Raw genomic sequence first — 14,396 nt, 5'->3', positions numbered from 1 at the left:
AAGAATATGAATAATTATTTTCCAACTTTACCTTTAAATATTAATTATTCTAGAATTAAGAGGTACATAAATTATTAAAAATATTAAAGATTTAGTAAGACATATATTAGTGAAAACTTAAAAAGAAAGAAACAGAGGACGCAGGTATATAAAGAGTAAAATTATGAAATGCATGAAATTCATACTTACTGGAAAATGAAGAAACAAATTCAAAGTAGGAAGAAAAACGACAACAACAACAACAAACCCAGTGTATTCCCACTTAGTGGGGTCTGGGGGGGTAAGATGTACGCAGTCCATACCTCTACCTCTGATGAAGTAGAAAGGCTGTTTCCGAAAGACCCCCGGCTCAAGTCACGAGATATCACACAAACACATAGTACAGCACAGAAGCAGATGACATAACATAGATACGGCACCCATAAGGAATATAAAACAGAGTAAAGCAGGAATGCAGGAATATACAGCGGAGGAAAGCACACATATTCGTAATAAACATGGAACACGGAACACGGAACATTGAATACGGAATCATAACAGGAATACACCCCCACCAATTTATTCCCTACACTAGCGACCCGAACTGGCCCTAATCCTCTGCCGTAATTCGCATCTTCCATACCTTCCTATCTAGGGTCATGTCCTCGGTGAGCTGTAACTGTTCCATGTCCCGCCTAATCACCTCACCCCAGTACTTCTTCGGTCTACCCCTACCCCGTCTAAAACCATCCAACGCTAGCCTCTCACACCTACGGACCGGGGCATCCGTGCCCCTCCTCTTCACGTGTCCGAACCATCTCAATCGTGCTTCCCGCATCTTACACTCCACTGAAGTCACACCAACCTTCTCTCGGATAGTCTCATTCCGAACTCTATCCCCTCGGGTCAGTCCACACATCCAGCGCAACATCCGCATTTCTGCCACCTTCATTCTTTGGATGTGGGAGTTCTTAACTGGCCAACACTCCGCTCCATACAGCAAGGCCGGACGGACTACCACCCTATAGAATTTGCCTTTAAGCTTGGGCGGCACCTTCTTATCACACAGCACCCCCGATGCGAGTTTCCACTTCATCCATCCCGCCCCAATACGGTGCGAGACATCCTCGTCAATCTCACCGTTACTCTGGATCACGGACCCGAGATACTTGAACTTATCCCTCTTCCCTACCTCCTGTGCTTCTAGCCTCACTACTACCTCATTCTCCCGCCTCACGTCATTAAACTTACATTCCACATACTCTGTCTTGGTTCTGCTCACCCTGAACCCTTTAGACTCCAGAGTTTGCCTCCACAACTCTAATTTGTCATTCACACCCCCTCGAGTCTCATCTATCAGGACTACATCGTCTGCAAAAAGCATACACCACGGCACCTCCCCTTGGATACGCCGCGTCAACACATCCATTACTAACGCAAACAAAAAGGGACTAAGAGTAGATCCCTGGTGCAATCCTGTCAGGACAGTGAAATGCTCTGAGTCTCCTCCCGCCGTCCTCACCTGGGTTTTCGCTCCCTCATACATATCCTTAATTACTCTGATATATGCCTGCGGTACTCCACTCACCTCCAGGCATCTCCAAAGTACTTCCCTGGGGACTTTGTCGTACGCCTTTTCCAGGTCGATGAACACCATGTGCAGATCCTTCTTCCTCTCCCTATACTGCTCCACCAACCTCCGTACCAGGTGGATTGCCTCCGTCGTCGAGCGGCCGGGCATAAATCCGAACTGGTTTTCCGAGATAGACACTATCCGTCTCAGCCTCACCTCGACCACTCTCTCCCAGATCTTCATAGAGTGACTCAGTAACTTAATCCCCCTATAGTTATTGCAACACTGAATGTCCCCCTTATTCTTATAGAGGGGGATCATGGTACTCCACCTCCACGCCTCGGGCATCTTTGCCGTCCTGAAAATTTCATTGAACAATGCAGTCAACCACCTTACACCAGCCTCTCCAACGAACTTCCAAAACTCCACCGGTATCTCATCCGGCCCCGTCGCCCTACCCCTTCGCATCCTGCGGACTGCCTGTCTAACCTCGTCTACCTTAAAACGTCTACAATAGCTAAAATCCCGACACTCCCCTGAGTGCTCCAGTTCCCCTAACACAATAGCTCTGTCCCCCTCGTCATTCAAGAGCCTATGAAAGTACGACTGCCATCTCTTCTTTATGTGGCCGTCCTCCACCAACACTCTACCGTCCTCCCCCTTAATGCACCTCACCTGATCGAGGTCACGACCCTTCCTCTCCCTAGCCTTAAGGTCAAATTTTTTTTTTTTTTTTTTTTTTTTTTTTATTATTATTATTATTGAAATAATAGATCACATTTATATTGACAACAGATCTCTCTCTCTAACAGATCTCTCTCTCACTAGACTCTCTCTCGGTCCACGACCGTCGGCGCCGAGCCGACCCAACCACCGGTCCCCGGCGTCGACCGCCGTCGCCGGTCTCCGGCTTCGTCGCCGTCGCCGGTCTCCGGCTTCGTCGCCGTCGCCGGTCCACGGCTTTGGCGCCGGCGCCGATATCTGGCTCCATCGCCGTCGCCGATCTACGGCGCCGACCCTACCACCGGTCACCGCCGTACCCCCTCTCTCCCCTGCGCCTCGGTTTCCGGCCTCGTCGCTGTCGCCGACCGCCGGTCACCGACGCCGACCGCCGGGACTGACCGCCGGTCACCGACCTCCGTCGCTGAGATCCGGTTCCCCCCTCTGTACCCCTCCCACCCCACCCCCACCCCCACCCCTTCTCTGTCCAGACCGCCCCCCCCTTCCTCCGGCGCCGTTACAACATTGCAGCAGTCGAAGCTCGGTCTTCAGCTGCACCGCCGCTCCATCGTCAGCAGCCGCGGATACATCTCTGTAGCGATCCTCCGGCAGTAGGTCGAAGCGGGGCTTGGTTGCCGGCTTGGTCTACAAGTGAAATCCGGTGACTTCTAACCTTTGCTTATTTCATTCTTCATTCTGCATTCTTTCATTCTTCATATTATACTAGTAATTGAGTATAGTTTGGTTGCTGGAATATTTCCTTGAATTTGTGCGAGCCTTGTATTACTTGCTGCTGCTTTACTATTGACTTGCGTGGGATTTGTGAACATTGTTTGTTGTCTGTTGTTGCTGTTGCTGTGGTCGCTTCTTAGTTTTGCTTCGGGAGTAGTCCTTTGAACGTGTGTGTGCCTTGTATCTCCTAGCTGCTGCTTTGATATTGACACCGGGTATATCCTTATATTTTCCTATTTTTTCGTGTAGTTGTGGCTGTGGGTGGTAATGGGTGGTTAGGGTCATGTCCGAGGGGGTTGGGGCGTGGGGCTGTGGCGGGGGCGGGAGATGGGGAGAGAGCGGGAGTGGGTGGGAGGCCAAGGTTTGGCCGAGGGGGGGGTAGTGGGGGGCGCGTGGATAGCGACGGTAGGCTGAGGGTTGGGTCTTGGAATATAGGGACCCTTCAGGGGAAGTCCATAGAGCTGGTGAAGATTCTTAGGAAGAGAAGAATCAACCTTGCGTGTGTCCAAGAGACCAAGTGGGTAGGGTCTAAGGCTAGGGATGTGGACGGTTACAAGCTGTGGTACTCTGGGAGCGACAGGCGTAGGAATGGAGTTGGCATCTTGGTAGATGAAGAGCTTAGAGGTCAGGTAGTGGAGGTGAAGAGGATCAACGATAGGTTGATGACTATTAAGTTGGTCATTCGGGGGTTTACCCTGAACGTGTGTAGTGCCTATGCGCCGCATGTGGGATCGGAGGGGGAGGAGAAGATGCGGTTCTGGGAGGCTTTGGAGGACGTGGTGAGAGGCGTGCCCAGTTCGGAGAAGATTGTGGTAGCAGGGGATTTCAACGGGCACATCGGGGCGCTACCGGGAGGCTTTGGGGATGTGCATGGTGGTTTTGGTTTTGGGGAGAGAAATGAAGAGGGGGCGACCCTATTGGAGTTTGCGAGGGCGTTTGGGCTGGTGGTGGTGAACTCGGGCTTCCCGAAGAAGGACGAGCACCTGATCACTTTTCGGAGCGCGATAGCCAGGACCCAGATTGACTTTTTGTTGCTTAGGAAAGGGGATAGGGCGTTGTGTAAAGACTGTAAAGTCATCCCGAGTGAGAATCTTTCGACCCAACATAGGCTCTTGGTTATGGATTTGGGTATAAAGAAGAATAGAAAGAGGAGGAGTGAGGAGTGTAGACCGAGAATTAAGTGGGGCGGTTTGACGCCAGTGAATGCGTGGGAGATAGGGGAGAGGTTGGCGGGAATGGGGGTGTGGGAGTGTAGGGGGGATGTGGATAATATGTGGGACAGGGCGGCAACGTGCATCAGGGAGAATGCAAGGGAGGTGTTGGGTGTTTCTAGGGGCCGGGCCGGACATCATCGGGGAGATTGGTGGTGGAATGAAGAGGTGGGGAAGAAAGTGGAGACCAAGAAAGTAGGAAGAAAAACGAAAATAAATAATCTTCCACTTGTTTGTTAGCTTCACTATTTTTCTTGAGTTTACATATACCTGAAAGAAAAACAAAGAAGATCAAATTTAAAATATGACAACCCATAATTGCAATACGAAAAAAATTAATAAGATCAAAATTTTAAAATAATACAATTCGTATGTATACTGTGGAAAAGCTGACTTGCACAATAATAATTATTATCCCATAACTCATAAGTATAAAAGATTAAGAAGAAAGAAAGATAGTTATGAAAAAAAAAAAATCTCTATAACTCAAATAGCTAAAAAATTATAGGGATTATGAAGGGAAGCTAGCTTCTCCTCTACAATTGATAGAAAAAGGTTGAATGTCATAAAAAATATACATAGTTAGAGGAGAAGATGAAAAGTTAAAAAATAAGTTAGTGATCATCTTTGATGTGGGGAGACAAAAAGTTTATAAATTTTGTTAATAAAGTTAATACAAATTAATCACACTAATTATTGAAGAAGAATAAAGAATTAACCAAAACATTTAGACATTAATTTTTTTTTTTTAAAAGAGAAAAAGATAAATAGAAATTGCTAAGGACTTTTCCAATTCTTTTTTCTTCATAAATAAGGAATTTAAGTGATTGAAACACTAAAACTATTTAATTAGTATGTGGAGTATTAATTATAAAGTCATTTATTATTATAACATTAAAAAAATAGAGCAAAAAATAAAAAAATTTAGAAAAAAGCTCAAAAAAGGGAGAAAAAAGATAAATGGCATTGGAGGCTTCTTAGATATGCCACATAGGATGGACTACAATTCTCCTTTATATATATAAATATATTGATTTTATATAGGTTGCACACCTTCCTCTATTTTCCTTTTGTGAATCTATACAACTTCTTTTTCATAATTTTAACTCCCATCGTCGCTTTCTTCTTCACAATTTTATACCTCTCTATGTTCACCTTCTTTTCCTCTTTATTTTTGCTTTTCGTCAACTTTATGCAAACAACTGTCTTAATTTTAACTTTTCTCGAAAACTTCAGTTCCACCATCAATTCCTTATAATTCTTTGTGAGATTCAATCCATTTTTTCTTTTTAACTTCAAAATAATTCATCATAATATATAAATAAAAGTTGAGTTATTTTTCTACCATAAAAATAGTATACCGATATGAATACATTAATTTTAAAGTCCGGTGATTATATGCAAAATGGAACCAAACATCACCTCAGTAGATTTGCATATCGATTCAATAAATATCTTGTTAGGTTAACTCTTTGCTTAATAACTCTCAATGTTGCATTAACTTGTAGTATCATTTTAATTAAAAACATATTATTTCATCATTAAATAAAGATAATTCAGAATCGTGGTCAGTATAAATGTGTTGTTTGTAAAGAGATCAAGTCGACTCACCGAGAGAAAGAAGAATCAAGGTTATTCATGATTATTCATTGCAAATAATTATATTTTTGACAATATTATTTTCTTTTTAATTAAAAAATATAGCCAATTCACATAAACAGAGTTGAATTTATTGTTATATTATTAAATATATCAACAGTCTGAATAATTATATGTGAAATAGAGTATCAAATACTTTAACAGACTGGCATTTCACTTCATTATTAATTTCATAAATATTTCACTAGGCTATTTGGTCTTCTCGTGCTTAGTTCAAGCAAGATTGCCAAACCAATGCTGCATTAACTTGTAGTATCATTTTAATTTAAAACATATTATTTCACCATTAAATAAAGATAAATTAACCGTACATGAGATATTACTACCCAAATTAGTTTTCAAGGGACCATCTTAATAGTTAGTAGTCAACCACAATGTTATGCGATCAAATTCCAATGGACTCAATTAAATCCTTTTTACTTCCTTTGTGTATTAATAATGAGTAACTACTTTAAAAATTGTTCAAATTAAGTTTTTGATATCTCAAATTCTTCCATGTGATAATAACACTTCAGAAAATGAAAGAAATTTTTTATTATGGATGTTAGTTTCCTAATCCGATAGCCAAATAACTCCATATAGCATAACATTACAAATACTTTGGACCTGAATTTGATTAATCAATATTCTAGTTACTCCTTCAAAATATTTGTTAATCTATTAAATCAGAATAATATTAATTAATTTTTTATCTTACCTTTTAAATTTATTATTTTTTAAAGTAAATAGTAATATTACTATATTAAAAAACTTAATGATAAATTAATTAAATATCTTTCATTTATGGTTTACCATAAAAAAAAAATCTTTCATTTATGACAAAAATAAAATGTGACACCTAATATACTAGGAGTAGTGATCATATTGTTTTTAGTAATATTCTCCTGACTATACACCACCTTGTTGTCCTTGTCGGAATTTTCATCGGAAATGGCAACCGTTGCATCCACCTGTGGGCCCACCTTAGAATCATTTGCTCATATTGACATCACTAAACTTTCCCAATCGGAGCTCCATGCACTTTCCCTTTGCTCCGACTCCGCTTACAATCTCCGACGTAACAACGACATCGTTATTCCCCAAATTGATCGTTCCCTTTTCAATGAATCCGCCAGTAGCCGCCGTCAAACCTACTCCCGTCTCCGCCATAAGCACCACCGTTCTCGGGTACCCGGTTTACACCCTTCCTCTTCCCAACCCAAACCCAAACCCGTTTCCACTTCCTACCCGGAAAATCATGCAATTCTTCATTTCCTTAAGTACTTTGTTAACAACCCGAATTCTCAATCTCCACCACCACCGCCACCTCCTCCTCCTCCGCCGCCGGTTCCGCTGCCACCTGTTCATCCTCCTCCGGTGATACAGCCGGATACTTCCGGTATTCAAGGAAAAACCCTGCTTTCAAGGAAGAGAGGACGGAAGCGTAAGGATGACAAGAAGGTGAAAGTGGAAATGGTGAATAAAAAAGGTGAGGTGGTGGATTTGAACAGTTTGGAGAATAATGGGGATAGGTTGTATAGTGAAGAATTGGAGAAAAGGACGGTTGGGTTACAGAGTGAAGAAGAGTTACTTGGTTTTGTTAGGGGTTTGGAGGGGCAGTGGGGTAGTACAAGGAAGAAGAGGAAATATGTTGATGCTAGTGGTTTTGGAGATGCATTGCCTATTGGTTGGAAGCTCTTGCTAGCCTTACGAAGAAGGGATGGCCGCGTTTGGGTTTATTGTCGTAGAGTTGTGAGGTTGATAAGTTCTTCTACTTGCTTACTTTTGCTTGTTAATTCATTTATAAGCTTTCATGCATTCTGATTGTTATTTTGCTTTGACATTACATAGTATGGACTGCTAATCTTGTGATGAAATGCTAATCATTATGTCTGTTGCAATTTCGTTGCACGTGGTAGTTGTAGTATCGTGAAATTGCATGTTTTTTTGTGAAAAGTTAATATGAACTGCTAATCTTGTGATGGAAGTGCTAATCATTATATCTGTTGCAATTTCGTTGCACGTGTTAGTTGAAGTATCGTGAAATTGCATGTTTTTTTTGTGAAAAGTTTGAGTTCTTCCATGAGTTTGGGCGTACTTTATATTTGATTCCTAAAAGTGTATGCATTGATACAATGCATGCTATTGGTATGGCATGGCTGCCACATGGTTTCTTCCGATAAAACGGGGTACTTGGCTCATGGCAGAGGCAGGCCCACATGGAAGTTCGTGGGTGCGTGGGCCCCCATTGACTTCGGAAAAGATTATGTATACATATACGTATATACATTGACAAACTAAGATATATTAAAGTGTGCATCCATATCAACAAAAGTGGGTTGGGGGCATGCTGGTTGCCAAGCGTTTCTTCCGCGACTGAGGCCCGAGTTTGCGTCTGTGTAATGTCATTTTACATTAGTTTCTTTTGTTTTGGAAAAAGTTAAAGTGCAAGTGAGTTAGCGCTGATTCGAACTTGGGTCAGATAATACATTCTACAAAACCTTTATCATGAGTTGTCACTGTTTAATCTTTGTTAAAGTTTTATTAGGCGTAAAAGTCAAATTTGAATTTGTATGTTGTGTTTTCGTCATGGCTCACACATCAGTGACCAGTCTGACATGGTATTTTTCCTTAATCATCATTGAAATTTTTGGCATATATGTAAAATGATGGTGCCCCCACCATCTTTAAATCCTGGGTTTGCCTCTGGCTCATGGAATCCCAATCCTAAGCATATTAATTGCAGCCTACATGCATGACAGTAGGAATGATTGGATAGCTCCTCTTGTTGAATTTTCTACGATCGTGAAGTAAGTAAAATGATTATGCTGCATCTTGAAGGTGACTATTTTCAAGTAGGTGGATGCAATCGTTAGCTGAGATTGAAGTATTACCAGATTTAGTGTAATTACTAAATTTAGATAATCACTCAATTTCACAGGGAACTCATTTTAGCTGATTATTAGAAACCTGCTTTTAACTTGATATCTTTAATCTACCTTGGATAAGCTCCTGCACAACTTGGTGCAATTAAATGAACCTTTGTCTCCAGAATTTCTTTTCTGCTATTATGAACACTGAAATGTTGGCAAAACTTGCACCAGCCCCTTTTTCCAATGGTCTGTTCCCAGTTCCCACTTTGCTTCCTAGTTGACTCAAATCTTCAACCTCATTGTCAGAGGTGAAGGCTCCTCTTCGCTAGACAGTCCTTCCCTTGTCAAATTCATTTTGATTGTTAAGGAAGATTTAGGACAAAAACTTGAAGTTCTTGAAAACATTACCATTTTGGTCTTCAAAATTATTTACTAGCTCAGCCACATATTAATATAATTTCTTACAGATTTCCCTTTCTTCAGTCGGAAATAATATGCTTCAAACATTTTGTGGTCCTTTATTGTTATCCAAGTCCAAATGTGAAGTCTCGTGGATGGTAAAGGTTAGGTGTGCCCTACATGGTGGTACTGAAAACTTTAGGTGGATGCCATAGCCTTCTCTTTAGTGACCCTTTGATAAACAGAATGCCGTCTTGAAGTTTCACAAATTTGTTTGCTGTAGATCAAAAAGATTCAAGTCTATTTCCATCTGCATTTCTTGAATTTGCAAATATTGGGGTATACTTTGATTCACTTTCTTGTGGTTTCTGAAAATATTTATGTAGATTGCAATTGCCAATAACATTCCAATCTAAAACTAATTCTAGAAGCCATCTTTTTGGAACATGATAATGCACATCTGTCTCTTAGTTTTTTTTTTTTTGAACCGGAGAACCTCTATGGAGCATTTAATCTCTTTGTACTGGCAGAGGGTTATTTTTCTCTCTTTTGGTCCTTCCTATTTTGGTAAGGCAACCAGAAGCTCTGCTATGGTCTCTAAGAAAGTCTTATAACACAATTGATCTGGATCACATTAAATTTTGCAGTTGTATTCATGTCAGAACATAACACGGGGTTCCTCTTTGATGGCAGATGGTTGATGGATATGCAGGATTTTCAGTTCAAATGCTGTATATTTGAACTTATTAATTTGTTAACCGACTTACCGGATTTTGTATTCATATTGATAATTCACTGGATAGGCTGCTTGATCGTTTTGAAACAGTGTTTATGTCCTAATTCTGAGATGTTTACTGCCTCTCCCTTTGTTTTGTGAGCTAATCCAGTATTTTCTTCTTACTTCTCATTTTCTCTGTTAGCCCTACTGGTCAACAGTTCATATCATGCAAAGAGGCTTCATCATACTTGCGGTCCCGTCTTTTGTCTGGTGAAGCAAGCCAGCCTTCTCAGCAGGTTGATGATACTGTTGCTAAAAGTGCGAGTAACTTCCACAATGATACCAGTTTGGTTTTGTCAACAGATATCCAAGAAAATCCTCATGCTCTTCAAAAAAGTGATGTGGCGAAGCATGACATAGTTGCACATGCAGTTGTACCTAGTTCATCTACCGTAGACCTACATCTCAGTGAAATTTGCTTGATGGAGATGGATAAGCTCCCTGAGGTTAAAGTTCAAGACATTTTCGAATGTTACAAGTGCAACTTGACATTTGAAGAAAAGAATGCATATTTGCAGCATCTATTCTCATTTCACCAGCGAACCACAAGAAGGTACAGGGTTGGGCCATCTGTTGGTGATGGCGTCATAATTAGAGATGGAAAATATGAATGCCAGTTCTGCCATAAGGTATTTGAAGAAAGGCGTAGTTACAATGGTCATGTAGGAGTCCATGTAAGAAGCAATGCAAGAGGAGCTGTGGACGTAGCCGCTGCTGCTGTTGCAGCAAACAAGGGTGTTCAATCTCCACATCATGATGGGTTGCTTTCAAGGACATGCAAAATGGATGCTTTAATTGAAATTGCCCAAAATTCAGTTGTAGAAACTTCTAGTGCTAAACCTGTGACGAAGGGCAGCACCATGCCATCTAGCACTTCAATGGACCTGGATGCAATTATGGCTACCAATATTGATCAAGTTGCAAGGTCAAACACTGAAACTGGACTGTCAGATGCCAAGGAATTTAAGGCTGAAACATGTCCTGAACGAGGCAGAAATCAGCCTGATAATACCTGCTCGGAAGTAGATAAAGATAAGAGTGGTGAGATCTTGGTTAACAAGTTCAATCCGAGAGTGATATCAACCAATGCGTCTGAGCAGCCTGAGGGTGATGATGTGAAGAAGGCTGGAAGCAACAAGTTAATGCAGGGTATGGGAAACAAGCAGACAAAAGAAAATAACGATGTTCAACCAGGGACAATGGAACTAACTTTTCAGGAAATTGCTAGTCAGAATCCATCAACCAGCTCTTCAGTCTCCATGGTGCAGACGTTGCATGATTTTGAGCACTCTGAGGATGGTGTCGTGAAGAAGGATGGAATTGATGAGGTAGTAATGGGTAAGGGTAACTGCCCGACTAAAGCAAATAATGTTGAATCACAAACTATGGAACTGACTTTCCAGGGAAATGCTACTCTGCATGGGTTAACCAGCTCCTCGGCGTCTATATCTCATGGTGCTTTTGAGCACCCTGAGAGTGACAATATGAAGAAGGATGCGAATGACCAGCTAGCACTTTGCCTTGGAGACAGCCTAACTGAAGCAAATGCTGATGCGGAATCCAAGATTCTGGAGTTCAGTCTTCAGCAAAATGCTACTCGAGATGGGCTAGCTAGCTTTTTAGAGCCTATGGTGCAATCTTTCCACAACTTTACTGGCATTATTTCAGGATCAAGTAAGGTAACAGTCCATTTCTGCATCTTTGGAGGTCATACATTTATCCCATAGATGCTGAGGACGACGTTATTATTTGTTTTTATCTTGTAAAGAATGCACCAAGCAACGCTCAAGCAACCTTTCCTCCTTTTCTGAGTTTCTGACAAATGCTTAACTTCATTGATTCCTGATCATTTTGGATTTTTCAGAATTTAATTTGGTTATCTCACCTAGGAGTTTTTGTATTAGAGTCTGTTACTCTGTTTTGTCTTTTGTTCATCTCCAACATAGGTGAGAATGAAAAATGCTATGACTTTACTATGATGACAATTTCAGGTCAATTTGGCCAAAGCTATAATGTGCTTACTTTTATCTGTCTGGAAACAAAATATATAAATTGAAGATAAGGATGCCCAAAAATATGTATTGGCCAGGCAGACAACTATTTCATCCAGAAAAAGTTTTTTCTGTTAAAACATCCCTCTGCTCTCAGGGTTGACCAAGCCTCTAAATACATTCCTTGTTTGATTAGCATTTCAATATGCCTACCGTTGTCCAGAAGCTAGCAGGAACACATGGTCATTTCTCTGTCGATTCAGATCAATATTGGATACGTTCCTTACTGCTTATTGATAACCCAACCTACCTGATGCACCGAGGAAGAAACCTTTTTATCCGTCAGTTAATCACCATTAGGAATCATTACGATGTTATAACTTTTATGTCATTCATTGTAGCATCTACTTTGGAAGGGGAGCCTTGGAGTAATTGGTAAAGTTGCTGCCATGTGACCAGAAGGTCACGGGTTCAAGCCTTGGAAACAGCCTCTGGCAGAAATGCAAGGTAAGGCTGCGTACAATACACCCTTGTGGTGGGGCCCTTCCCCGGACACCGCGCATAGCGATAGCTTTAGTGCGCCGGGCTGCCCTTTTTTTTATTGTAGCATCTACCTAAGTAGTGAACATGTTACAATCCTCTTGTTTTGCTTACATTACACTAACTTGTGTTATCTTAGTTCCACTGTCCTGACTGTTTGAAAGTCTTTAATTCTTTGAGAATTATCGCTCTTATTGGCGATTCCAAATGTGCAGATCGCTGTTTTCTTGGGTTTTTATTCAGTAAGTTTTTGGATATTAGCTTATTTCGGGATTATTCTGTTTGATAGATACTATAACTCCTGCTAACTCTTGTTCAATTAATTCCCTGATGTCCCGGGTTAGTAATCTATTTTTCCTAAATCCTCTGTAGGACAATGGCAAAGTTTCTGCTGTTGGTCAGAATCTGGATAATGGAACAGGATTTGAGGAACTTAGGCTGGATGAGATAGAACATTTTGAATATAACTTTGATGTTGGTCATGTATCTCCATCTTTGCCTCCAACTTCTATTGGATTGGGTAATGATGCAAGGATGGAAGAGGCTTTTGCATCGGTTGGATTTGATTCTGGAGGAATAATCTTAAACATGGAAGGACTGAATCAACTTTCAACAATATGTGTGTGGTGCACAGCGGAGTTCAAGCTTGAAGCTTATGATAGAGAAGCTCATTCAGATTCAATTGGATATATGTGTCCAGACTGCAAGGCTAAAATATCTGGACATCTGGAGAGTGTCTTTCCTTGAGTCCTCACGGTTTCTGATTTTCTCTGGGCCATCTCGTGGTTCTTGCTGCTTAGTATCCTGATACATGTGGTAATTCCTTAACTTGCTTAAGTTCTAGCTGCAATTAACAAACAAATCTTTTTGCCGCTTCTTTCCTTCTTCACACTTCTCAACTGTGAAAAATTGGCATGCAGCTAGTTTTTCTTTCTAAAATTCTACAATTTATCAGTTTATTCTTTTGCAAGCTTATTTTACTGACTCAACACGCATCATCTTAAATTACAGAAAATGCAGGTTTATTTTCCGCCTAAAAAGATGGCTGTTACAAAGCAGGCATGTGCTGTTTCCTTAGGAAACGGAGTTTTAGCTGGTATACTCAGTTTGCTGTAAATTCATCTCCGGAATAGTATAGTTAGTAATATTCCTCATTCTGGTATGTTAAATTACAGAAGACAGAAGATGTGTTTCTATGTATGAATTGACCGGTGTATATTCTGGTCTTTGTATATATCTGTTTTAAGTATGTCACTGATTTGCTCTATGAGCCTTTTTAGAATCTAGTTATATCATGAGAGGGTTATACCCCCACCCCGACCCCCACCCTGTGGCTTTCTACTTTTCCTGGTTTATCCATATGTGTCTGAAGTCCATTGGCTGGATTGATCTGCATTAACATCGGTTCGGACCACTAAGGGCTCTACCAAAAGGCTCTCTAATCCCCGGGCTCGAACTAGGGTCCTCCAATTAAGATCTAAGGGGTTCTAATCATTCCACCACAATTCTCAGTTGTCTTAGGCTTTTGACTTGCTTTCTCAGTTACATTACATGTCAATACTCTCGCGACGCGAGCTTGTTAATGCAAAATTGTGCGCAAGCTTAATTAGGTGCGGAACACTACTTTTGCCACCTTGAACGGATACTCTTAACATGCTTTGTGGTGAAGTCTCCCCTAGTAATGAGTCAATGCCATTTTTTATTATAGCTTTTTATTTTGGGTTATCCACGGCTGATGACTTAGATTCTTTGTTTTTAATTTATGCTAGACTTGAGAACAAAAGGGATTTCATTCCACCTGTGAAGATGAGCATCTTGTTCGTTATCCTTCATTTTAAATGCAAAAGGAACATTAAAAATATGAAATTGGCTGTGGAAAGATCCTTTCCTTTTTCCCATGACACTCCTTTTGGGCAGAAGAACATAAGTATTTTTTTTGTTAATTAATTGTGACTATTCGAA

At 41.0% G+C, this 14,396-nt stretch overlaps 1 protein-coding gene across 1 annotated transcript; it reads left to right on the top strand.

Annotated features, from left to right (window-relative positions):
- Positions 1-6,664: 6,664 nt before the first annotated feature.
- Positions 6,665-13,716, top strand: LOC107840053. Its single transcript, XM_016683768.2, has 4 exons — positions 6,665-7,610; positions 10,046-11,582; positions 12,807-13,250; positions 13,446-13,716. The coding sequence occupies exons 1-3, from the start codon at positions 6,805-6,807 to the stop codon at positions 13,179-13,181; spliced, it is 2,718 nt and encodes a 905-aa protein (XP_016539254.2). The 5' UTR covers positions 6,665-6,804; the 3' UTR covers positions 13,182-13,250; positions 13,446-13,716.
- Positions 13,717-14,396: the final 680 nt, after the last annotated feature.

This window comes from Capsicum annuum, chromosome 8, assembly GCF_002878395.1.
Source record: "Capsicum annuum cultivar UCD-10X-F1 chromosome 8, UCD10Xv1.1, whole genome shotgun sequence".
Taxonomy (NCBI): Eukaryota; Viridiplantae; Streptophyta; class Magnoliopsida; order Solanales; family Solanaceae; genus Capsicum; species Capsicum annuum.
Note: the sequence above shows the minus strand (reverse complement) of the source record. Positions and strands in the feature narration are given on the sequence as shown.